The 25,647-nt window shown below is 47.4% G+C and overlaps 2 protein-coding genes across 6 annotated transcripts in view; one reads left to right on the forward strand and one right to left on the reverse strand.

Annotated features, from left to right (window-relative positions):
* Positions 1-2,900, reverse strand: part of SIDL (SIDL trafficking protein particle complex subunit 10) — a 95,276-nt gene extending 92,376 nt beyond the window's left edge. The window contains exon 1 of the mRNA XM_089572270.1: positions 2,567-2,900. Within this exon, the coding sequence (XP_089428396.1) occupies positions 2,567-2,592 (26 nt within the window). The 5' untranslated portion in view covers positions 2,593-2,900. The remainder of the gene's footprint in view (positions 1-2,566) is intronic.
* Positions 1-23,599, forward strand: part of LOC149360305 (baculoviral IAP repeat-containing protein 7-like) — a 32,957-nt gene extending 9,358 nt beyond the window's left edge. For 3 of the 5 annotated variants that reach the window (XM_089572273.1, XM_089572275.1, XM_089572274.1), the window contains 8 exons: positions 10,647-10,868; positions 12,118-12,558; positions 13,411-13,610; positions 16,247-16,437; positions 17,837-18,015; positions 19,136-19,365; positions 20,877-20,944; positions 21,622-23,599. In XM_089572273.1, the coding sequence (XP_089428399.1) occupies positions 10,659-10,868; positions 12,118-12,558; positions 13,411-13,610; positions 16,247-16,437; positions 17,837-18,015; positions 19,136-19,365; positions 20,877-20,944; positions 21,622-21,860 (1,758 nt within the window). In that variant the 5' untranslated portion in view covers positions 10,647-10,658 and the 3' untranslated portion in view covers positions 21,861-23,599. Of the gene's footprint in view, positions 1-2,715; positions 3,116-8,149; positions 8,282-10,646; positions 10,869-12,117; positions 12,559-13,410; positions 13,611-16,246; positions 16,438-17,836; positions 18,016-19,135; positions 19,366-20,876; positions 20,945-21,621 lie in introns of those variants that run through there. The other 2 variants (XM_089572272.1, XM_089572276.1) reach the window with 2 other exon arrangements.
* The last annotated feature ends 2,048 nt before the right edge of the window (positions 23,600-25,647 follow it).

The raw sequence follows: 25,647 nt of genomic DNA on the forward strand, positions 1-25,647 counted from the left end.
TCTCTTTTTATCAGTTTTGAATGCAGGGCAGCAAATACTAATTGTGGCTTGTTTCTCCTGTACTCGGACAACCGTCAGACGTGCCCGCGAGAAGGGTGCAGTCTGGCGTCGAGAAACTTCATGCAGTTATCAATCGGAGCTCGTGCGTCACAGTGGGACATTGTAGTTCAAGTGGTCTGTTATCTCCACTTGCCTATAAATGCTTATCTGCACCTCTTTGTTTTACCGTTCTTTATGTGAATGGAGCTAGCTGGCGAGGTGAAACAGTTTTTAGGCCACGGAGTTTAGGGCAGCCGGAGCTACAGCAGAGTCCACAACGGTCCGCTACTGTTGATACAGCGATAGACAATTTCGCCTGTGTATGAATGTCGAGGCTGCAGTATGTTGCTCGACGGCTGCTTGGACTTTCTTGCCTCTGCACTCACCACACGTGCTTGCATGTCCAGCTAGTCGAGAGGTGCAGTTCTTGCCGAAGGCACTTCCGCGTCAACTCGTAATAATGACCAATGGGGTGGCTGATAATGCATATCAGACCTGTGCCTGCAACTAAAAGGGAGAGATTAATGGGAAAAGCGCCAGACACACAAATTATTATGGAAGAGCAGGCAGGGTGGCATAAGAGAGCGCAGAGTTGTTGCTGTTTTTCAAAAATTTTGATCTTAATTTTAGGGCTACTCTAGTAATCTGGCTAAGGGCATCACATGGGAGATAAGCATATGAAAACGACATTTTTTTTTTTCTGTGCTGTTCTTCACTAGGCAAGCAATTGCTAATCATGAATGCCAGAATATAGTACAGGAGGCTTACAGATAATTTGAGGCTTTCGTTTTGCATTTAGAAAGCGAAGTTTGTTCACTTCCGAAGCGTGTTGTTCTCTTCTTTCCTAACTGCTTGTATGGCGGGCGGCGCTTTCCTCAGTGCCTTGGTCTCAGTTCTGTCATGTGGAAAGGGTGGATGTCACTGTCCCATATTATGTTCCGCTTGGACACCTTTAGAATGCATGGATAGAGAGAGGCGAGGGGGAACAAGTGGCTTTGTGTGTGAAAACCAGGGACAGGAATGGCAACTTCTCAGTCTTGAGCCAAGAGTTAGCTCTGTGAACAAACGGGTAGCTTGACTCTGTTCAGAGTCCAAGCATTGAGTTTAGCTGCAACGCACTCGATACAAGTGAGGTGTGTCCAAAGAGCAAGTGTGCGGGCGACCATTGTCAGCAGGCCGTGTTTGGCAGGACGCCTGAGTGGAAAGGCCCAGCACACGTATTGCAGATTATGTGTCGCCCGGCAACTGATAAGCTGTAGTGGCACGTGTCAAAGCGGAAAATATATGGGGCAAGAAAATGTACCCTTTTCACATGACTGAACTGATTGAGACCAAGGCGCTGAGTAGAGCGTCGCACGCCATCTAAGCAGTTAGTTGTTTCAAACAGGGACGAAAATTCTGAAACCATTCATTCATTCAATTCTGAAACCATTGAAACCATATTGCGCGTGCTGGAAGTGATGCACAGGTGTTCACACACTTGTCCTAAGGGCTTGAGCAACATGCTCTCCAGTGCATCCACAACCCCTGCCATTGGCTTGTGCACTTGAGACAGCTTGCCTTTGAGCTTGCAGTAAGTGTGTTGCCTTACATTGTCTCAGCGTTTTAGTGGCCCCCTTTTGCTGTGCGCTCAGTTCGTTCAGAGTGAGAGGTGCAGATTCTAACAACGAATAAAATTGCCGGGATGCAGCAGGGTGCGGCACTTGTTCATCCCTCAAAGAGCAAATGATAGAGCGAACGTAGCGCACGGTTAAAGGCAGCCAGTCCATTGAGAGTGATAAGGAGGCACACTCTGTGGACAATCGGGAGACAAGCTTTCAAATGCCGGCGCCGATCGGTGACGCACTGGCGGAGCATGCCGTTCGAGTGCTCGAAACAAGTGTGTGGATGCCGGTGCACATTCAGTGCTGTGATTAGGCAGCGCACAGGCATGCTTGGAAAAATGCGCTTTGCTGCTTTAGAGCTGCACATAGCCCCTGGTTCCTACCTGCGGCAGGGACCGCGGCACTCGGACCACCGCACTGTCTGTTCGCTCCGTCTCTTGCTGCTCGTGTCGGGCTGGGCACGCTCTTCAGAATCGACGTCCATGCGTTCAAGTTTCTCCCAAGATAACACTCCCATCTGCCGCGCACATGTTGTGTGCGTGGCCTGCTCGTTTTATCGCTGGGGAGACTTGTGCCTCACGGCACTGTCTGAATGGCAGTGTATACTGCTCGTACATGCTGCAAAGGTTTCTCATTGCCGGCACTTTGTCACATTTCCTGCCACAGCGTCACTGTTTGATATATGTGTGTGACAACCTGCGCTTTTTTTTAACCTTCTGGTTGACTAGGCCCGTTGGCTGAAGTACATCGAAATGTGGCACGACACATCAGCGCAACACATAGCACTGGCCAACAGCTGCTTCTTTTATCCTGCCAGCTACAAATATATAGAGAGAAAGGTGGGCAGAAAAGGCAGCGGAAAGAAATCTCCAAGAAAAAGCAAAGGACCTTAAAAAGAAAAAGAAAAAAACGGCTATGCCCACCGTAAAGCAGTGTGTCCAGCAGTCATTGACACATCGCCTGCCTCTTTCGGAGTGCTGCTTGGTGACGCTCCTTCAAACTTCCTTCTGAGAATGCTCCAAGAAACACTTGGCCCACTTCAGAGTAGTACTTAACAGCGCAAGCCATAAGAAAATATGGGATGCAACAAAAGATTTCTGCTGTCGTTTTGATACTTCCTTGCTGGTCTTTCACCGTGAGTTAACAGTAAAATGGCTGTTTCTTCTCACTGGTATCCTATTTGAGGGGGCTCCATTTCAGATGTTGATGCTGCCGCTAAGCCATTTCACTAGACCCCGTCAGACCTGGCTGGCGACAAGGCGGGGAGGGCCTTATCGGAGTGCACATAATCAGTTAGTCCCGAGATAAGTTGCGCCGAGCGCTGAAACATCCGGTCCGAGCCAGCAATAGCCTTTAGGTGCATTATAAGCTGTGGGGCCGCACAGTACCCACCCCTTTTGCTTTGAACACTTCCTGTACCGGATACTGTTTTTGCCAGTGGTGAATATTTTCTACTTTGGAAGATGCTGGTGGTGAGTTTTCTTTTAATAAATATTTTAGTTTTGGCTAGAAGACTAGGTGGGCATCGCCGGAATGAAGGGAGATAATGGAACCGGTGCAAGAACGCTAAATAAAGTTGCTAGGTCACCACGTTTCGGGAATTCATAGTATGCGGGACATTTTCATTGTAGCATTCTTGCAGGGGAGTGAAGTCCGTCCATTCTTGCTTGTGAGTGCGAGCAGTTTTCCATATGCTTGTTCCCTTCTGGGAAAACAACTTTGGTATTTTTTTTTATATATACCTCATAAAGTTATCGTGGGTGTTCATGCGTTGAAATAAGTAGCTTCAAAAGGATCGGAGCAAACTTTCACTTTCTTGCTCGTGAGGGTAAAACAATGTGCAGGTGGAGAAGAGCTATCAGAGGATGGAGTTAGTGGTCTTCGCTATGAATATAGCCTGCCAATTGTGGCTCGGGTCTGTTAAGCTTTGCTTTTGAAGCACATTGTTGACATATTGTGGCATGATAGTTATTGTGTCTATGCATACAAAAGGTGGTTTGTTTCAGCACGTTTTAGGAGGAAGACGGTACGCTCTCTCTTACCGGTTCGTAGTGAAGGATAGCTGTGGAAAGCTGGTTGATGCATGCCAAGCAGAACGGCCCTGTTAACTCACACCAAAGCACGCCTATTCAGATTGATTGATTGATTGATTCGTATGGTGGCACACTCAACATGTTCATATCTGTTTCTGTATGCGTATCACCATCTCGTGTACAGCTGAGAGAAACTGCTTCTGTCTTTGTCTGCACAGACCCCACTTGGAAACACAGCTTATCTTGCTATTATTGTAAAAGATTGTCAGCTTCTGTGATAAAAGTAGTGAGGACTGGTCTAGGGGAGGCATTTACTCAGCCTCTGTCAACTCGCAGAAATCCTAAGCGCAAGCCTGAGGTCAGGCAGAACCGTCAAAATTTGGAGGTTCGAAAAGTTCAGAGTTGACCTACAAATAAGCATTTTTTTTACTAGGCTTGGCCACAGGGGTTATAGCAGCTGACTTATTTTTCTACTAGCTGAGTGGGAGCTCTTGCAACAAAGAGCTGTACTGCTTTCCTTAATTTGTTCTTACTTAAAGGGACAGTGAGGAGAGCACTATTAATATTTTTTTTATAGCAAAATACGATAGTTCGGCATGTCATGGCTTTGTTGGCACTTGGCCGGCAGCGAAAGATGCATTTATTTCCAAGAAATACGGATTCGGAGTTGAAAAAGTTTTTCCCGCCGCTCTGATTCAAACTTGGGATTCTCCTATGACGACACAGGACTAAGTGACGTGCAACATGACGTGAACATGACGTAACGCACACTCCGTGATTTCTGGCGGCCAGCAGTGCAGCCTAGCAGCAGCCGAAAAGAAAGCTACCGCCGGCCGCACGTTGAAGACATCTATCGGCTATTGCGGCCGTCGCTACAATCGCTTCGCTTACGTTTGCACTGGCATTTTGCCAGCGTTACGATGGATCTCATTCTCGAAGTCATCAACGAAGTTCTCGCAAATAGACACCTTTAGAATACTGTGTACCGTGTTACCGCTAGCGGAATACCGGGAGCCCCCCTGACGCCGGTGAGCAGGCGCTGATTGGTCCCGATGCTTCAGGCGCGCGCGTAGCTGCCGGCACGTGGCGCCATCTGGCGACGTCAAGGAGATTTGCGCATGCACTGGCTGCGCCTCAGTGATTTGTGGCGTCTCGGGTCCTAGAGTTGCTGCAACGATTGGTTCTAGCAACACTGCTTTGTCCTATGACATCATCACGCTTGTACTTGCGAGTTTGGCCTGTGGCAGTGATACCTGTATTTAGGGTCTTGCTCTTTTCTACGTTACAAGAGCTTTGTTGTCAGTATGAGTGGCGTTTTTGTAATCAGGACCTGGTATTCTGTCGATACAAGCCAACTTCAATTTCTCCGCAGTGTCCCTTTAAGCTTCAAAATGTATATTATGGAATTTCTCCTTTTTATTTACATGAATAATTGGCTTTTTTTTTTTTGCTAATTCTTGTGTTGGTCACACTAACTTTGCTGGCTCGATTTTTTTTTGTGTGTTTTACTTCTTTTAATCCATGGAAAGTTTTTTTAGTGACATTTTAATTTGTGGCAGTATAAAAAATATTTTTGGGCGTCCCACTCCAAAATTGGCTTTTTTTTTTTATGGCAAGGAAAGATTGATAGTAGTATGGGGCCAGTAAGAAGGTGGGCAAGTATGTTGCTATTGCTCACTTATTTGGAGCGTTATTTTTAATTTCTCTTCTTTTTGCATCACTCGGGTGAAGCGGTTCGCTTGTCGAAAGAATCATGTGCATCTCGTCCGCCCCACTGCCCTTGTTTCATTTCCAAGTTCTAATGAATGGTTACGTAATCCTTTAATGAAGTAGCGTGGTTTTTGGAGCGTGCACATGATATTCAGGGAGTTTTCTGTAATTCTAGTTTTTAGTTTTTTCAGCGTCAGCAAACTGCTCTTTGCATTGTCAGGGGTTGGCTTCATAGATGTAACAACTTTGCCTATTCTTTCGTATAGCTGGATGCACTCGTTGGAACGAGGAAAGCTATAAATAGAGGGTGTCATTCAGTAAGAGTTGTACTTTTTGCCTGGTTTACTTATTGATTTCACTTGATCTGACCATTTGGGCGTAATAGGTGACTGCAAGTGGACTCAAGATAATCGCTTTATCGCGAACTTTTGCCGCTTTTTAAGCTAGGCTTGTTTGCACTCCTTTTTATAACTTTCTTTCCCTTTTTCATTATGCCTAATGGCAAACAGCCCGAATAAAAAAAAAAAGTATGAGCGCACCATTAAATGCAGTGACTGTTCTCCTGTGCTGTTCACACCTTTTTTAGTGAACTGATATCGCCTCTGCTGTGCCGAACCCATAAAGGAGTCATGACTCCAGCAGTAACGTCATGGAAGAAAAATATCTAGGCCAGAGGTTATCTCAGTCGTTCACGTGACAATTTCCCAGACATTCGTGATAAGTTAGTGCATGGGAACAACTGGCCAGAGTACAATAGAACTGGTACTCTAGCAGTCTCAACACCAGCTTTTGGTGTTGGCATAGTCGCTCAGTCTCAAACAATTTCTTTTTAATGTTTAGAGGATTTTTTTTTTGTTTTCAAGTTTTCTCTACATTGTTTGTGAGTGAAAGAACTGTTGTGTTAATGCAAGTAAGGCTACACTTGCTCAAAACTGCATGGGGACATACTTTACTCTAGCTGGTGAAAAATGCCAAGATGAGCTTGGGAATTGCAGAATGAGCTTTGACATCCTATGAATCACTGGTGCTTGGTGTTGATGTGGGTGAGGCTTTCAGAACCTTTTTTAAGCCTGGAGTGTGTTTGGTTTGTGAAGAACTGACAATTACAGGTTAGTTCATAAATTTGTGCCATTACTAAAGTAAATTCATATGGTTGAAATCTGTACGTTCTTAAGCCGCAGAACTCCCGTTAAACTCGGGTAATTTCAGTGAGAGTGGCTGCAACTATTAGAACTGCCAAGAAACTTCTGATATTGCACGGGGTGTTTGTTGAATTGAGTCAGACTAATCTGGATTGGATCAAACTTTCTCTACAGCTTTCAAGCATCTTGCCATGCTTAATGCCAAATTTTTAAGAAAAAGACAGCTGTTGCTGTAGATTACTATTCTAAGCACTGGATGTGACACATTTAGGTTAGGTGTATGGTAGTGTCCAGTGTCGTGTTATTCCTTTCGTTTCTTTTCATCTTTGTATTTAAGCCTTATTCTTAGGAATTACTTAAAAACTTACGCTTTACTAAAGATTTCGGAATATCTTTTTCTATTTGGATTCATTCATTGAAGTTAAAAGCCCCTTATTTTCCTGGTTCCTTTCGCATAATGTGACGTTAAGCGTAGCTAAAGTAGCGTTACTTCATCCACCATTTGGGATCGAACGGGATGAGGGCCAGCAGTCGCTTGATTGTCGCAAAAGCATAATAAATATTGGCCTTTTTTTTTTTAATGCTGTCTAAAGAGAATGGGAAGTCTTGTGGATCACCTTATATCAGCCTGCACTCTTTGATCTCCAAAGCATTAGAGTGCCGCGAGGTTTGTTTGTCGGTATTATGACCACAATTTCTGACCCCCCCACCACACTACTGTATCCCTCTCAGGCTTTACATCCACAGTTGTGGACATGACCTGAACACTGTCAAATATCTTCTATAAAAGACTCGCTTTATATAAATGTGGGTGTAAAATGTGCGCTGAACTCTGAAAAACCTCATGTACAAAGATATCGAGTTAGGCATGCGAAATGAACATGGAATTCCATTTTTTTTTACCTACGGCTCCGTATTTTACAGTATTTATCGTTTGTCTTCAATGCGCCAGCTTTTGTTTTCTTATTTTGCAAGCATAAACCCTTTAAAGCACCTGAAATATGCTCATTTGTTCACACAACGATTTATTATGACTGGTATTAGTCATAAGAAGTAAAATTAAGACTTTCGAAATAGTGTTGAATCATTTATGTGGGTATATGAGGACCCGACAGATTTCAGAGTTAATCATCGGGTAAGGTTGGAATGTTTTCTGTGCAATCCTGGCATGCACCTTACAAAAATTTTACATTATATGAAACTTTTTCTCTCACTGGATCATAAGTGGCACTTTATGAGGATATTATTGCGTCATTTTTTAGGCTAGAGTTGCATGTCGGCACTTTCTCAGGCATTACAATTTTTTTTTTTTCCTCCGTCAGACGTTCACGGGTCACTGGAAACTAGTGCATGCTGGATTGTTATATGTTGATTTCGTTACTATTCATAATTGCAACGTGTACTTACCCTACCGTGTTCTGCTCCACAATGGGGTGGTACTGGACCATTGGCACTTGCATGTGCAACATGCAACTCGTATTTTTGTCTTTGAGCCACATGTTGCGTGTGTCTTGGGAAAACAGATCTTTATCTCAATACTATCTGTTGCCGGAGTGTCCCGAAACGGGGTTGTTTTTACTCCGACGTCACCCCGCTAGTCAGTTTGTGTGCCACAAAGGCTCCACCGCATTGGCTCGAGCCTTTGTGGTGGTCCGAGTGCTCCAGACACGCAGAAGGGCCCTCCCGTTCCTCCGTAGTTCACACCGTCAAGAAAGAAGAAAGTGCCTATCTTGTGTCAGTTCTATGGCGAAAGGTGAGAGACCCCATAGTCTGGAGTACACAAGCACCAGATTATAGCTGCGTGTTTTCTTCTTTGTAGTGATGCAGACGACGTTAGTACATTAGTAGTAATGACATTAGTATGACATTCACCTAAGACCTGCAAATAATATATTGTCATGCTGTTTTGGTTTCAACATTAAACGATTTGACGTCAAGGTTCGGTATAGGTCACATAAAGCGTAAAAAGAAAAAACAACCCCAGTGATGTTATCACTGCTTCTTCGTTCGATATCATTCCAGCTTTTGAAGAAGGCTTTCTGTAGCATTTGTATTGTAGTTTTTCGATGCCTCACATCAACTGTACTGAATCCTGATGCCGCAGTCATTGCTTGGTTGTTGAAACTGAGTTGGCATGAGAAAAAAATAAATTTACAAGTTATTTACCAGTCTCAGGTGAATAAGACACGGGGGATCCATGCATACCAATGCCTTGCGCATCATTACAAAGAAGAAAACGCATAAGCAAAAGTTTAGTGCCTGTACTACTTCAAAGTGCAGGCGAGCTCGGTGCGTAATGAACATGTAAGATCCGTTCATATTTATTGCTTCTGAACTCAAGTATTTCTTAATTTGGCATCAGCTGCATTGATTGCAGTCGGGCTTTTGCGTTGACTTGCAATAACTCATAAGGTCAAACAAAGCAAAAGCGCTTGAGGGTCCTGTATTTAATTTTGGGTTGTGTAGCATTTTTTGTCTTAGATTTTCATGCCTTGATATGAGGCTGTGCTTCGATGGGATCACTTTTTCTTCGGTTGTCATTGATGCTTAAGGTGGGAAGCAGCAATTAAAATTATTTTGGCTGTTTAATTTTTGAAGACTTGGTTTCTCCATATGTAGTTTGTTGTGATGATTCCAAAATGGCATTAGATGTTATGGCTGTTAGGTAATTTATGCGATGCCGGGACACGTGTGTCCCCACTCGCTTCAGGTGCCAGCAAATGGAAAATGGTGCTCCTACACACAGTATTTTAGCATGCTGACTACTACCGAACTATCAGACACGCCATTCAGTGTGCTCTTAACTTTCGCTAGTGGGCGTCCTTGGTCTTCTAAGGTGGTGTGTTTTTACATGTGTGAGTGTACAGTTCGACGAGACCCATGTCGGCGGGAAAGACGAAGATTTCAGAAAATTATTGAGCTTTTCAAAAAGCCGAAAGATTTCAAAGATTTCAAGCAGAGTGGTAGTTGGAATAGACTGTTGTATTGGTACAGCACTGCCAGAGTCTAGTGGTGGTCCTTGATTCGTGCTCAAAGGGACGCTGAGGATATCAAATTTTTTTTTGTTAGTAAAATCCGATAGTTAAACATTTCTTGGCTTAGTTGCCGCTTGTCTGGCAGTGAAAGGTGCATTTATTGATAAGAGATTTGGATTCAAATTGAAAAGCTTTTTCCCACCACTGCGATTCAAACTGGGGCACATATTGCAGGTTCTCTCACATCAGGAATGGCAGTTTGCCAGTATCCCTCAAGAAAAAAGTATACAACAGCTGTATCTTTCCGGTAGTCACCTATGGGTCAGAAACGTGGATGCTAACGAAGAGGGTTCAGCTTAAGTTAAGACCAACGCAGCGAGCTATGGAAAGAAAAATGATAGGTGTAGCGTTAAGAGATCGGAAGCAGGCAGAGTGGGTGAGGGAACAGACGCGGGTTAATGACATCCTAGTCGGAAACAAGAGGAAGAAATGTGCTTGGGCAGTGCATATAATGCGAAGGTAAGATAACCGGGGGTCCATAAGTGTAACGGAGTGGATTCCAAGAGAAGGGAAGCTTAGCAGGGGGCGGCAGAAAGTTAGGTGGGCGGATGAGATTAAGAAGTTTGCGGGGATGGGCTTGCTGCAGCTGGCGTAGAACAAGTTTAATTAGAGAGGTATGGGAGAGGCCTTTGCCCTGCAGTGGGCGTAGTCAGGTTGATTATGATGATGATGGTGATGTGACGACCACATGGCAATTCGTATATGCTACTAATGTCTTGCTCATCATTACAAAGGTGAAAGCATGCAACCAAAAAATTTGATAAGTGTACTCTTTTAATACCTTGCGCTTTTCAAAGGACGAGAAAGCCTGCCAGGTTGCACCTCATTTTTCGGATCATCGAGCTAACTGGACAGGTTGCAAGAATGAGGCCCGCTTCTCGTGTTTCACCCCCTATTTTTCTTCTCTCTATCCCTTTCTTGTTCCTACTGTTCCTTTCACACCATTGCAGGGTAGCCTGCTGGATCTCTGTTATGGTTAACGTCACTGTCTATTCTGCTGGTTCTCCTTCCCTCTCTCTCTATATATGTATTGGGGTTCATTCATTGTCGTGGCGTCTGAGGAAGCTTTCTCGCCCTGTGCAGGCTCCTCCCATCATGGTACGCACAGTGGCAGAGCGGTTGGCGCAGCCACCCGCCTTCCTGCCCGCCCCTGAGCAGACCGTGACTGATGGGCCACTGGGGGCCAAGTTTACAAGCATGGCCGCCACCACCCGGAGCCCTGACCTGAGCCGAGAGGACGTACGGGTCGCCTCATTTCGTGGGTGGCCCCAAAACGCTCCGATCCCCGCGAAAAGGCTGGCACAGGTGAGCGTGTTTTCGCTCGGAAGAAGGCGGGGTGGTTTGGGGTGCTGGTTTGCGAGTGGGAGCGGGGCTTCGAAGCCCAAACTTCCTGGATTTTGCCTCTGGAGGAGATTGTTCTGCATGCCAATACCAGGGACACGAAGGCTGACTCGCCTGCTGCTTGCAGGTTTCACAGAAGCAGAAGAGCAATGACAACCAAGCTCATTTGGTGGTGCAGAGGGCTTAACCCTTTCAGGCGCCATTTTTGTTTTGACTGGAATCAGTTATTTTTTTCACCTAAGTAGTATATTCAGGCCTCAAGAAAGGGAATTTGTTAGTTTTCGAGCATGAAAGACCAGCAGGTCAGTTCTTAAGATGATGGGGAGAATTCCGTACAAAGTGTCAGATTTGTCAGAAATAGTACCTTCGCAATGTTCTCGTGTGTCAGGTAAACACCCTAGGGATTGTGGAATCACTTTGTGTTTCAAAGATGCACGTTACGCTCGAAACTGAGCAAAAATCATCGATGTTTTTGCTCGCTGCAAGATCTGTCTGCACAAAAATGGAGGACAAAGTGCTGCCTAGCTCACTGTTACGTGAAATATTACTTACTGAGTTCGCTTCGTGGTACCAAAAAAACAACTTATTTGCAACAAGAAGGGTGCTCAATTTCACTGCAATAATGAAATCGCTGTTAAGTGGCTCCAGTTTCTCAGAAAAAGCTGTAAGTTTGCCGCTTACGCAATTGTGTACAAAGCACCCGAAAGGGTTAATCAACTGAGAAGTTCCGCCGTTCATTTAGACTTTTGTATAACATCTATATAAAACAATTTTTTATACCCTGAGCTTGGCGCATGATAGCCTTAGTTGCTTATGCGCCATTAAACTCAACTCAACTCAACTGAGAAGTATCGAAGCATTCGTTTTTCATCGTTTTTCTCATCTTCTTTCTTTTTCTTTGTTGCAGCTGAATGAAGTCTGTCAGGCATTTGTCTTTTTTTGAAATGAGGTGCGACACCTTGAGAGAATCTCTCTAAACAAACATTTCTGCACTGGCCCTACATTCACTCAAAACAGTGTAACAGTTCAACGCCACGCACAGTGTGCAGTGCAGTAATTGGAGGAATGCTTCCGTCCTTTTTGCTGTGTTGAAAAAGCTGGGTATTCACTTGTCGCCTGTGCCATGTGTGCAGTGGAATACGAAGTGACCCATGTGTTAAGCTTTGTTTCTTCCCCCCCCCCCTTTCCCTTTTACCTCGTGCATTTCCTGCAGGGTGGTTTCGTGTATGCTGGTCATGGCTACCTCACGCGGTGCTTTCAGTGTGGTCTCGAAATTGGGGACTGGAAGATAGCGGACGAGGTCGTGAAGCGTCATCGGCAGGCTCGGCCAGATTGCCCTTTCGTGCGCTCCCTGCCGTCCCCAGCGTCGGCAGCGCAGAGCCCAGTCTCCTCTACGACGACGCCCCCTTCATTCGACAACACCAGGCATTCAACCCCGATGCAAGTTGACTGTCTGACGCAACCTCGCGTCGGCAGCGCACCGGGCGTGCTGCGCACATTGTCTCAAGGTTTCAAGGAAAACGACCTCCTGCTCCACCGACTCCAGGCGTCGGAGGAGGAGCGCTTCAACACGTTTTCGGACTGGCCGTTGGACTACCTCTCGCCGCGGTTACTGGCCCAAGCCGGCTTCTACTACCTTCACGAGCAGGACAAGGTGGGGATGCTGAGTTTGGTGCGGCTGCGATCAGGCTTGCTGTTGCTAATACCGAAGCCAATCCATGAAGCCAAAACGGAGGATACATGGGCACTGCTACCAATTGATTTATTCATTATTGGTTGGAGTGCTCTGATTGAGAGATACGTTAGTTGATAGCAGTGCCAAGCCCCTCTCATTCCTTTCTTGTTCATCTCTGTCGAAAGTAATGCAGTATGGTGCTTTCTTCAGTTCTTGACCATCTCATCCAGCGACAACTGTTCTTTCAGTTTTTCTTTTTTTTTTCGTTGCCCTCGGCCAGTGCAGGACAGTTTACTTACCTCCTTTTGTCGCTTTTTAAAATTTCTTGCACCCCTTAAGGGGGCACTAAGGAAGGTTCCATTGTTTCTTTTTTTAAGTAAAAAGCCTTGTTTGGTTCTTGGTGCCTGTGTTGATGATGATAAGGCACAATTATTGGTGAGAAAATCTGATTTAGAAGTGCTGCTTTTTTTTTTTTCTTCATTCCACTTGGTTCACACTCATTTCAAGACTGAAGAGGTTTCTGTGATCACCACCTGGAAGGCTTGTCGGTGTGGCCCAGCCTTAGTGATCCACGAAAAAAAAAAAAATTGTTCTTTACATCATTGCAGTTTGCTTGTGAAAACGGCCGGCCGCGGCAATGCCTTTGCTCGGTTTCTTTGGTACTTTTTCTAGCTCGTAAAAGCTGTTTTCAACGATGGTGGCCTCGTTTGTCATTGAACTGCGGGCATCAGTTTGTCCCCCGGTGCGGCTTTAATGCTCGCCAAATTCGGCCTCCTTGCCAGCGGCATTGTGGTGTTGGTGTGTCTGAACGCACCGTGTTTCTCTCCCTAGGTGCGGTGTGCCTTCTGCCGTGGCACGGTGCACAACTGGGAGCGTGGGGACGATCCGCTGCACGAGCACGCGCGCCACTACCCATGCTGCCCTTTCCTGCTGGACCCCAGCCTGGCCGGTCAGGATGAGTGTGGCCGCGAGTCCTGGCACCGGTCGCGCTCGGTCCCGGAGGGCCGCCACCTGCTCATCGGAGCGAATGGGTATGTCCGCACACTCTCGCCCTCGCGGTTTTGTTGGTAGAGGGAATGGCTTCTCGCACAGAATGAAGTGTTTGATTTTTCTTCTTTCTCGGAATTATTGGACAAAAGTGTCAAAATAAGTGAGTGTCCGCTGGAAATTCTTACTAGAAAGTTTCTGACCCAGCCATTTCTTGCAAAAACGTGGTTCCTTATCAGCCTAACAATAGCGCTTGTTTGTCTTTCGTCTCTTTCACCGTCCTCGTCTGGTTGTGCGCTTCAACTAAAATATGAGCCGCCGCGGTGGCTCAGTGGTTATGGTGCTCGGCTGCTGACCTGAAAGACGCGGGTTCGATCCCGGCCGCAGTGGTTGAATTTCAATGTAGGTGAAATCCTAGAGGCCCGTGTACTGTGCAATGTCCATGCACGTTAAAGAACCCCAGGTGGTCGAAATTTCCGGAGCCCTTCACTACTGCGTCCCTCGTAGCCTGAGTCGCTTTGGGACGTTAAACCCATTTAACCTAATCTAACCATCTGAAATATGAACCAGTCCTATTGGGAGTCACACTGCCCACTCTGGTGGTTCAGTAGCAAGTGTGTTAGCCGCTGAGCACAAGGAGACAGGATTTGTGGAAGTGAAATGCAAAGAATGCCAGTGTTCTGTGATTGATCTCGGTGGTGGTCAAAACTAACCTGGAGACCTCCACTGCAGAGCCGCTTTTCTCCCTTCCATTTTACGTTCAGTGCTTCATCCCTTCTCTCGTGGCGCTGTTGAAGGGTGCACTAAGAGCGAGATAGTTACTGCACCGTTTCTTCCAGTTCAGCTTCATACTGATGCAAAGAATAAAATTCCAAAGGCCAGAGAACAGGGCTGTCCTGCATTTTCCTGTTTCTTTCGCGTTGATTTGTTGTTAGGGGGAGAGGGAAAAGGCCGAGCACGTCTGGCATTGGCCGCCAGAGACCGAATACAGCTGCAGTCATGTAGCAGTGAAATGTGGTGCGGCCTTTGTCAAAAGTAAAGGCTCCAAGGCCTTTGCTTCTAAGCTGTGTGGCGGGGCTCTTCTTTCCAGCACCCCTGGAAGTCCAAAGCTTCCAGGTAGTGAGGACAAGCGTTCCTTTTACCTACGGGAGATTTGAAACACTGGCGATGGAAAAGAAACCACACTGCATTGTCCACAAGTTAACAAAGGCTGCACGGACACATTTCCCTTCTTTTTTTTTTATCTGATCATTCGTCCTGTAGAATAAAAATTCTCTGTGCAGTGTGTGGAGTCTTTCGTCGCAATTTTCAAGGCTTGGCTTGCGTTTGCGGGGTGTCCATTGTTAACGTCGTCGTGGCTTTTGACTGCTAGCTGGAGCTGTGCATCTTAAACTGTGCAGAAATTTTGTTGCAGGGGCAATCAGATTAGAGACGAGGTGCTCAATTGAAGTGCTTGCTCTCTGTTCAGTGGCATGATTGGCTGCCACCAGTTTGCCTGAAAGGCTCTTGCAACAACTTGGCAGTGCTGGTTATTGTGGTAATGGCACTGACTGTTTGTCGTCCGGCAGGCGCTTTGCTAGAAAATTGTGGACTGTCTGGCTTAGTGCGTTTGTTTGGCTGCAGTGACCTTGACGTAGCTGTGACAGAGACCTCCTCCATGGAAGGGAGGAAGCATTTGCCTTTTGCAGATGCTTTCCTCCTTGCCACTCGGCACTTGCTGTTCAACTAAAGGCTTCTCCGTTACACTGCTGCAGATGGGTCACTGCCGTTCTGGTGGGGTGCACAAAGGTGGTGATGGGTGTTGTTGGGGTAAGTGGAGGAAGGAAAATCAAAGTGCGTGTGTGTGCGTGTGTATGGTGTTTGTGTGTGGTGTGTGTCTGTGGTGTGGTGTGTGTGTGTGTGGTATGTGTCTGGTGTGTGTGTGGTGTGGTGTGTGCATCTGGGTGGTGTGTGTCTGTGGTGTGGTATGTGTGTGGTGTGTGTGTGTGGTATGTGTCTGTATGGTGTGTCTGTGGTGTGGCGTGTGTATGTGGTGTGTGTGTGGTGCGTGCGTGTGTTTTGGTTCAGTTGTCTGCGGCTAATATGGTCCCCGGTCGGCAATGAATTTCAGCATAAGTGCTGGCAGCCATTAGTTTTACGCAGGACTGTGCATTACGTGTTTTGTGTACACACCTCTGGCTATGTCATATGTTGGGCAAAGGTAACTCCTGTATGCAGCACTTGCATTATTTGCACAGTCACTTTATTGTGAGTACCTTATGCCAGTGGTTCTTAATCTTTTTTGGTATTTGGAGAAGCTCAATGACTTTCAGAAGGTGTTGAGGAACTTGTTGTTCCTTGGCTTCTATCCCTTCCTGCGTAACATGGATACAAAGAGGAGCTTGTAGCCTCTCAGAAATGGCCAGAATTCAGTTGGTAATGACTGGCAGTGTAGTGCAACTTTGCAGTGAGAAAGCCCAGTATGGCGAGTCCCAAATTGCATGGTTAAAAGGAAAGGTGGGAAGTTGGGCTTAGCATGAAACTAAGTGCGCAGGGAAACCAAAGACCACTGCAAGGAGCCCAAGGATTCTGCAGAGCCTTATTTTGAGAACCCCTGGCATGGATTGTTACCAAGGCTGGGTGTGCCCATGTGCAGTGCTCTGTTTCATTCGCACTGATGGATCGCTGTGGTTGTCTGTAGTACCCAGGGGGTGCAGCTGAAAGGGGACACCCCTCCGAGTGAGCTCTCTGGCCTGGGCGTGTCTGTGCACGTGGGCCCGAAGCACCCGTCGCAAGCATCCCCCGACGCCCGGTTACGTACATTCGAAAAGTGGCCTGCCACATGCGTGAAGAGGCCGTTGGAGCTGGTACAAGCTGGTTTTTTTTATATTGGTGAGCATCATTGCCTCTTTCCTTATTATCGTTATTTAGTCGCCATGCTGTTTAGATTCTTTTTTGAAAGAGGACAGAGTAACACAAACTGGTGTTCAATAAAGTGGACACTTGTGGTGAATTAAAATTTTTCTAGGTTGACTGAGGGGAACAACGATGTAGCGCACGCCTTTTGGATCGACGTGTAAAAGTTAGTGTTGACTTGCGCATTTTACCTGACAAAACAGCCGATGTGGGTGACACCCATATTTATTTTTATTTTTTTTGTCATTTCTGTCTTGCAAAACATCCGTTTTCAATGAGAGTGGTCTCTTCGTGATTGCAATATGGTAGCCTATCTGTGTAGGCGAACTTCTGTTGATCCTTAGTTTCTATCTAATGTAGGAGGTGTGCCCAGTTTCTAAGTTCTTTGTTTTGTTTTGTTTCCTTTTTTCTATAGCTATGCTCAGGGCCTTGGGAATGGCAGAACTGGAGCAGATATACCAGAGTTGCGGTTTTTGTTTAAACAAGCTGTAATGTTGGGACAGGGTGCAGAAAAGCCGCCAGGGGTGTGTGTTGAGAACAGCGATGCATTGCCTACCGTGTTCGTCCGCTGCAGATCATGAACCGCCACGATTCATGCGTGCCCATAGCAGGCAGCAGAGCAGCAAATGCAGCTCTGTTCTGTGAGCTTGCATGGCTTGTGTGGCAGTTGTCTACTCCCGAAAATTGTGGAGAAAAGCAGTATGGAAATGAATTGATTAAAGCTGACCGAGACACGTCTACTGTGGTTCTGTCACTCCTAACGCCCTGTGCTTTAGCATTGAAACGGAAGGCCTGAAAATTTGGCGTCTGTTCATGTTTCAAGGAACATAACAAGTTCGGCTGTGTTTGTTGCTTGGCTAATGCTGTATCTTACCGGTACTCACCTATGGGGAAGAAACGTGGAGACTAACAAAGAGGGTTCAGCTTAAATTAAGGACAACGCAGCGAGCTATGGAAGGAAAAATGACAGGTGTTACGTTAAGAGATCGGAAGAGGGCGGAGTGGGTGAGGGAACAAATGCGGGTTAATGACATCCTAGTTGAAATCAAGAGGAAGAAGTGGGCTTGGGCAGGGCATGTAATGCGAAGGCAAGATAACCGCTGGTCCTTAAGGGTAACGGAGTGGATTCCAAGAGAAAGCAAACGTAGCAGGGGACGGCAGAAAGCTAGGTGGGCGGTTGAGAGTAAGAAATTTACGGGAATACGGTGGCCGCAACTGGCAAATGATACAGGGTTAACTGGAGAGACATGGGATAGGCCTTTGCCCTGCAGTGGGCGCAGTCAGGCTGATGATGATGAATGCTGCTGCTGCTGCTGGCTGTGTTTGGCAGGAGGGAGCGAAGACTGACGGTTTCCTCTGCTGTCCCTGTGTCCAGGTGTGCAGGACTACACCAAGTGCTTCCACTGCGATGGCGGCCTCTGCAACTGGGACTCCGGGGACGATCCGTGGGAAGAGCACGCGCGGTGGTTCCCCCGCTGCCAGTTTGTCCTGCTCACCAAGGGGGAGGCGTACGTGGAGGACTGCCTGCGGAGGCACCAGTCGCACCTCAACTCGGTGAGGCAGCATTGTTGCTCCCCATTGTTCTCTGTGCTCTAAGCTGGAGGTGGCTGTCTGTCCTGTTTTTTTTTTTTCATGAACTCCAGTGATTCTCCTGGTAGTCACAACGAGGAAAGGACAGTACAAACACAAGAACCGGACACGCACACACTGTGTTATCCCGCACACCAGCGTTCTGTGTGTACAGTTCATGTGTTCATGCTGTCCCTTTGACGCTGTGACTACCCTTATCGTCAAAAAGCAACTTGCCTGAACTTCTACCCTAGTAAGCTTCTCCTGTTAGTAGCTTCCATACATGTAGCACATACGATGCAATAGCATGCTGTAGTCGTGGTCAACCCCTTTGCAGCTGCTACTGTGGCATCACAGGTGAATGGTGGGTGCAGGGCGATTGACAGCAACGTTTCCTTTCATTGTTGGATCGCTTCCTTTGAGAGATGTGTCTGCCGTTTCACTCTCGAGCTTTATCCAGCTATTGTAATGTCGGTGCGTTTTGTATTTTGTGTAGGTCTGTAGGCTTTGTGTAAGTTTTGTGTAGGTGGAGTGCTGTTTAGAGTCAAAATATTGCAGGTAGTTTTGCTTTGGTTGGTCACTGCCAATTTTAGTTGGACATATTTCACTTAGTTTCCACTCCTCGGCCGTCTTCCTTCGGTTGAGCTGGGCGTGATATTGTCACGTGGTGATGATGCCGTCGAGGAGAACAGAAGGATCAAACTGAAATGGCAGTGAAACGAACTTCTTACTTGAGCTGCCTTGCACCTTCGAAGAACTAAACAGGCTCTGCGGCGGCGATGGCAACAGATATGCTCAGTGGTCGTCGGAGAACGGAATCGACATCGCATTCGGCCGCATTCAGGTGAAAGCTAGCCGAGAACGTTCAGGATAAAGCATCAAAAGCAGCTACACCAATCTCGAACAGTGTAGAAGCAGTTGCGTGTGGCTACGATCGTGGGAGATAAACCTGGTCGTGTCTTGAGTCGCAAACAAAGTGATTAAGACATGTGCCAGTGGTTTTCAGCATCAGCAAGCAGTCAAAAGTTTTGCGGAAGTACGCTGTTGCCAAAGAGGGGGTCAGGTCTGTTTTCGCTGTTTCAAAAATCTTCATCATTTGTTGCAGGTTGCTGCCTCGAGTTCTCAGCAGGGGCAGACAGAAGCGGCTGACGAGGGCATGGCGACAGAGCTGGCAGCGTTGATGCGGTCGGACGACGTGCAGTTCTACCTGTCGCAGGGGGTTCCCGCGGAGACGCTGCGTGCCGCGCTGCTGCAGCACATGCGGGGCCAGGGCCGAGGCTTCGCCAGCCGCGATGAGCTGTTGCAAGTGCTCGGCGAGCTGCTTGCCCTGCCCAAGTAAGTGTCTCTTCACTACGGTTGTTTGCGCAGAGCAGTGTCATCAGCATCGAACGGTCGCTTCAGTGAAACTTTGCTTGAGGCTAGTTGGTTCCGCATAATTCTGAAGTTAGGTAGCATGAACACCGACAACCACAGGAAGATGAAAGATAAAAAAAAAATTGATGATGACCGTGCCAGTGTAACGCAACCTTTTGTGACAGCTGTTTGCCGCGGTGAATATTGTCACGTTGTAGTGACGGCAGTCCAGCGGTCAGGAAGACAGCAGCAAGATTTGCAAACGAAGCTCTTTATTTGGGCTGACTTGCACCCGCAAGAGAACTAAACATTTAGCACGGCAGCAGTGTAAGCAACAAACGTGCTCGTCAGTAGTCGAACTACGAATACCCACCGCTCGCTTTAAAGCCGGCAGGGAAACTTCGAGATAACAGGTCAAGATCATCTACAGTAATCTGGAGAAACATAGATGCAGCTCTTCATGGCTGTGAACAATCGAGAGTAGTCCGGTCGCTTCTCGCGTCTCGAACAAAAATGATAACACCCCTTTCCTGCGGCCTTGAGCACGAACGAACTGACACTACAATGATACGTGGCAATATCTCAACCATTTATTTTCTTTTCATATCTTTTGGCCACTAACAAATGTTTCCTGCAAGAACAATAGCTCTCAACTAAAATAAAAAATGTCGGGCGCCACTTCACGGTGACTCTCCATGGGTGTCCCTGCACTGTGTTCCGAGTTGTTTCGGATTAGCGAGCGCCAAAGGCTTCTCTGGAGCTTTTGCTCCAGTCGGCAGCGGATTGTGCAAGAAAAGCCAGGGCGCTTTCTCTTCCAGCCCTGGGTGGCCAGTATGCTCGCAGCCGTTATCCCAACCTGAGCGGCTATCTCTGCGGGTGCCTGCCTTACATTACCTTAGATAAAGCCACTCGAAAAGCAGGGAGGCTGTTTCAGTTCCCAGAGAAAGGCTCTGATTAGATAGCCGTAAGGAGCTGCTGTTGCTGGGCTGCTTCTTTGCTTCGCCGATTGCCAGACCAATCATTCGAATACCGTATATTGCCATATATAAGTAGACCTTTCTTTTTTTTTTTTGTTCTGAAAACAGCCACCTGAAATTTAGAGGGGGCGGGAGTCGACCTGTGTGCAGGGTCTAATATCCCTGTCACACGGCCCTTTCGAAGCCCCTCGAACCGATAGTCTGTCGACTCAAAGGCCATTGAGCACAGCTGCACGGCCGGTTTCAGTGGCCATCAAGTCAACAGCCAGTAGTCAAATGTAATAATTTCCACAGTCCTAATGGCATTTTACTGTTCTCTGCACAGTCTTGGTGGTGCTCCTTGTGTGGGCCATGATTTAGCTGTCCTTTCACAAGCACAGCAGACCGGATTTGTCCTTGTGGGTTTATTGTGTCTGGACATTTTTTAGGCCACAAATGGTTTCTCTGTCTGTTCTCCCCCCCCCCTTTTTTTTTTTTGTTGGGTGTCTGACAGAGAGAGCTTTGTTCCTTGTGCAGGTCCTCTGCTGACCAGACACCACTGGAGCAGGCCGCCAATGGGGCTTCCTCCAAGAATATCTTCTCTGGTAAGTCCTGGAGGAGTCCCGGCTCCCATCTTTTTTTTTTTTTTTAACTGACCTCCAAGAGTAGGAGGAGTCAACCTATGTGGGGAGTTCCTTTCAGCCAATCGCTTGGCAGCTTTGCTTTCTCTTTTATTTTGTTTTTAGATTTCCATGAATAAATTTTTAGGTTTCACTCGCAGACTACCTAGGTGCAAATTAGGCCCACGAAAGTAAAAATGTGTGTAGACTTTTTGCTTTACGTATTACTCCGCGGATGGCAGAGCGGCAAGCCACCACGGGACTGGCTGAAAGGCACTCCACGCGTTGGCTGACTGGTAATATGTCTGTATGTTAGCTCAGCAGCTTGTTAAAAGAAACCGAGAATTTACCTCTCCCTGATGTAAACAGTGTAACGTCAAAAAGGTGTGCCCCGATGGGCAAAATCGTCCACTTTCGGTTCTGAACCGGTTTTCTGGTGCCGAGCGCTCCCCCACCACCTTTGTTCCCCGATTCGAAACGCCTCGCAGCCTTTCTTCTCCCGGTGTGAGCCTTCTCGGTACGGCGCATGTTTTGCCCATTGAACCAGAAACACGTGCGCTGATGACGTAGGCCGGGAAAGGTCTATTATGCAATGAAACCGCCGTCTTACTGTGCCCATATAGTCATGGGCAGATGACTAACGGGGACAATTTTTTACGCAGCCGCCGGAAAGCAGTCTTCGCCGGCGGTCGTGACGCCAGCGGAGTCCGAGCCCTCGGACCCGGAGCACACGCGGCTCAAGGACCAGCGGCTGTGCAAGGTGTGCCTCGATGCCGAGGTGGGCGTCGTGTTCCTGCCATGCGGCCACCTCGTCGCGTGCCCGTCGTGCGCCTCGGCTCTCGTAGACTGCCCCATTTGCCGCGCAGCCATCCGTGGCACCGTGCGGACATTCTTTGCATGAATTGCCGGGGTGAGAAGGAAGAATGCATTAGGAATGAAAGAGAAAGAGGGTCTCGACAATGTGTACATCCAGAGTGCTCCGACGGTAGCCGGGTGGGTCAGGCTGAAGGAGGTAGCTGAGTGGTGCTGTGTGCTTACGATAAACGGCTGCGACGTCCGTGGGCGTCAGCCATGAAGCAAGAGGTAAGGCACCGGTGTAGTGAAGGAGCAAGCATTGGTAGAGACCTTGCCAAGAGCATTTGTCACGCCCTGCAAGCATTGGTGGAGAAATTGAAGGGAGGGGGGCTTGTGCTTCTGCGAAAGGATCGGGAAGGACACCTTGATGTGTGGAACGTTTCCTCAAGCATGGCCCCTCTGACTTCTATTCTTGTTGGTCCTACTCGTATCATCTCACCTGTATGCTGTTGTGGCAGCGCTTCGGTGTTCATAAACCGCGGTGTTTTGTGGCACTCTTGTTTCTCAACTTTTCCCCTGGTCCTTTCTGGACCCAACTTCTGCCCTCGCCCACCCTTCCTCTACCTCCTCTGCGCAAGCTGTTCGGCCCCGCATCAGGTCTTGAAACACCTGCCATCCCAGTGGAAGGACTCACTCGTAGGCAAACAGGGAAGGGCACAAGAGGACGTGTAAGTCATGCGTCCTGTTCCTTTGGAGTTGCCTCTGAATGCGGCCTTCCACAGAGCGTGGTCTGCCTGCTTCAGCGGGAGATAACTGCTGAGGGGCTGTTACGTCTAGTGCTCGCTTCAAGATTGGCTCATTTCAAAGAAGAAAAAAAAAGCACATCTAAGTGCACGGACGCTCAAGCAAAGAAAAAGAAATGTCTAACCTCCATAGGCATTTAGTAGTGCAGAGGTTAGTGTAACCAGAAATCAAAGCCGCACGGTCTAAAGTTGCAATCTGTAGACTTCGTTTTGCAACACATGGCCGTGGCCTCACGAAACACTATGGTTCACAGGCAGAAGGCAGCAACATTGGGAAGCCCACCTAAAATGCGGCCGCACTAAGCTGTGAAACGTTTGTTACTAAGCTGTTTAGTCTATTTTTTGGGAGTGCCCGTTCAGAGTCCCTAGTCTCCAGTCTCTAGTCGCACTTAGTTGAATGGTAACTTTCTGGAGCTAAGTATACATGCGCTCACGGCTTTTAATCACGCAAGTGCATTCGCATTTGTGCTACTGATGCGTGGCTCCCAGCAAACCAAATGAGTATGTCAGGGGAACAGGCAAGAGTGTGCGTTTGCTGTGCAGAGGAGGCGAGGGCAACGTCCTGCCTTTTCCCCCCTTTTCGTCTTGTCGTTGTGGTTCAGATTTCCTTCACTTTCATCTTTGTTCTTGCTTGTGATTGTGAATGTACTGAGTGCATTTCCATGTTTACTTGAGTGAGCATCTAAATGTGCGCACTACATGGCAGCTAGCGCACATGCCTGTGCTGTGACGCACTGCTCTGTTTCCAGTATACTAGGTCTTTTTATGTCTCACTCGATTGAGTTGATAGGTTGTTTTTAATGAATTAGTCGTGCTTTTTTGTGCGAGAATTGTTGCACGAAACCTAAAATTACGATTCTCTCTTCACAAGCACCAACTGCAGCAAGCTTGCAGGCAAGCAGAGTTGGTTTAGTCAACTGCGTCATGTCCACAATGAACGAGATTTTGCTCGTTAGTGGTTGCATGCATGTTTTGTTGAAATAAAATGTCGCTGCAGTTTCTGTCTGTCTTTGCAGCAGTAATTGCGACACTGGGCTTTGTACATGCTGTGCATAAACAATGCTGCTGTACATACAACGCTTTTAGCAGTCTACTGCAGGGCTACCAGAGATACTCTATACAGTCGAACCTCGATGTAACGAACCTCAATGTAACGAAATTCGCGATGTAACGCATTTTTTTCATTTCCCAATCACTTCCCCATTGAAAACCATGTATTTTTTTTTGCGATTTGACGAAGTAATTTTGCTCCGCACTTTCGATGTAACGAAGTCCTTGCGCATCGCATGCATGTGCCAAGAGCTACCTTGACAATCGAATGAGAGCTAAAAGTTTAGCCGAGACGAAACGCAGTTTGTATTTGCCCTTTTACGCGCCAATTTTGCCGGCAGTGTGGGAATCTGCGAGAACGTACCGCCGCGCCATCTGTCGTGCGCATACAAAGCCCGCGGCATGGAAGTTTCAAGACGCGCCGCGCCATGACGCCACTGGCGAGCTGTAGACTCTGAACGTGAAAGCGCAAACTGGAATTTTCTTGCAGCGTCCGTTCGTTTTTTTTTTTTTTTGCGTGTGATGTCCTCGTAGACAACAACAAAAAAAAGTCTTCAGTGTTGACAAACTCGTGGAGCTAGTGTGGTCGTACCTTTAAAACGGGTGAGCGGCAAAAAAAAAAAAAACGTGCCCTGGCAGAGGAGGCGAGTGGCGAAGGGGGTAGAGGGGAGGCGTGGCATGAGAGGCGCGCGCGGTGCATTCTGGGTGGGCGGCTTCGGCGCGCTCTCGGCGCGGCCCGCGCGAAATGCAGCCGGCTGCATTCCGCGCCGGGCGCCGTCAGAGCGCGCCGGTAGCCGCCGAACACGCTGGCGATCGGGCGCCGCTGTTTCGCGGACGTGACGTCGCCGTGCCGCTCGCGCTACATCGGAGTATAACCGCGCCGCGAGCACAATCCCACCGCGCCGGCGTGAGCGATGCGAACATTTTTCTTTATTTTTCTCTGATGCGTCCCCGGCTGCAAATGTTCAATGCTGATGATGATGATACCAGTAGCGACATCTCGTGGCGGCTTTCAGTACTAGGCGCTGCGCTCGTTCTTTTGCTATGCGCACACGGAGAAAAATGATGTCGTCGCGGTGTTTGCTATCACTCATTATGCTCCTGATGTAGAAAAAAACATCCGGTGCCCTTGTTAGCGATACTATTACTCGATTTTCTTGCGTATTTCTTCAATAAGTGATTTACAAGTTCCCATCAACAAGCAGTGTTCCTGAACCAGTTATACTTTATTTTGACAGCTGAAACATGGGAACCTCGACGTAACGAAATTCGCGATGTAACGAAATTTTCGGCTGCAAGTAGGACTTCGTTATATCGAGGTTCAACTGTAGTAGAATAGTGGGACTGAATGCTTGTCACTGATTGTGCAAGGTGTCAGTGTGTTACGTTTCTCATGTATGAGGTTCTAATAAATGTGTAAGAAATGTAAAAGGAAAACTGAACAAGTAGGCAGGAATGCTGAAGTTTGTGCTAGGAATTGTTGGGCAGTTAATTACTGTATTTACACGATTGTAAGTCAACCTCCCCTTTAATAGCAGAATGCGATAGCATTATCTGGCCGCTGCCGCTTAACCTCTGTGGGGGACGGAAGGTGTCAAGTAACAGTGTTCAGATGAAAGCAGCGTTTTCGCTGTCAAATATGCCATCTGCAGCGCACATGTACTGGTATCTTCCATGCGTGCCTGTGTTTGTGGCGGTGCATCGCTCCTTTTTGTTGTTTTATTATTCTATCGTGCTGCAGACCTTGTCTGGTCCAAACGGGAGACGAAGGTAATGAACATTACAAGAAGACCAAACAGTAGCAGAGATATTCACGCCCGTTCCACTCTGTGTGTTGTTCTTACGTGAACTTCACGCCTTGCCTCATGCAAGCTGTGCATCAATAGATGCAGCCTCACCTAGGAGTAGAAAGGCAGCCTGAAATCTAGGCTGCTGTATTATAGCAATTCCATTTCTATTTTGTTAACAGTTTTCTTTTACTTTGTGGGATTAACTAAAGTAGCGCCATTCGCCGCGGTGGCTCAGTGCTTATGGTGTTGA

This window comes from Amblyomma mixtum, chromosome 2, assembly GCF_055824585.1.
Source record: "Amblyomma mixtum isolate Tamu chromosome 2, ASM5582458v1, whole genome shotgun sequence".
NCBI lineage: Eukaryota > Metazoa > Arthropoda > Arachnida > Ixodida > Ixodidae > Amblyomma > Amblyomma mixtum.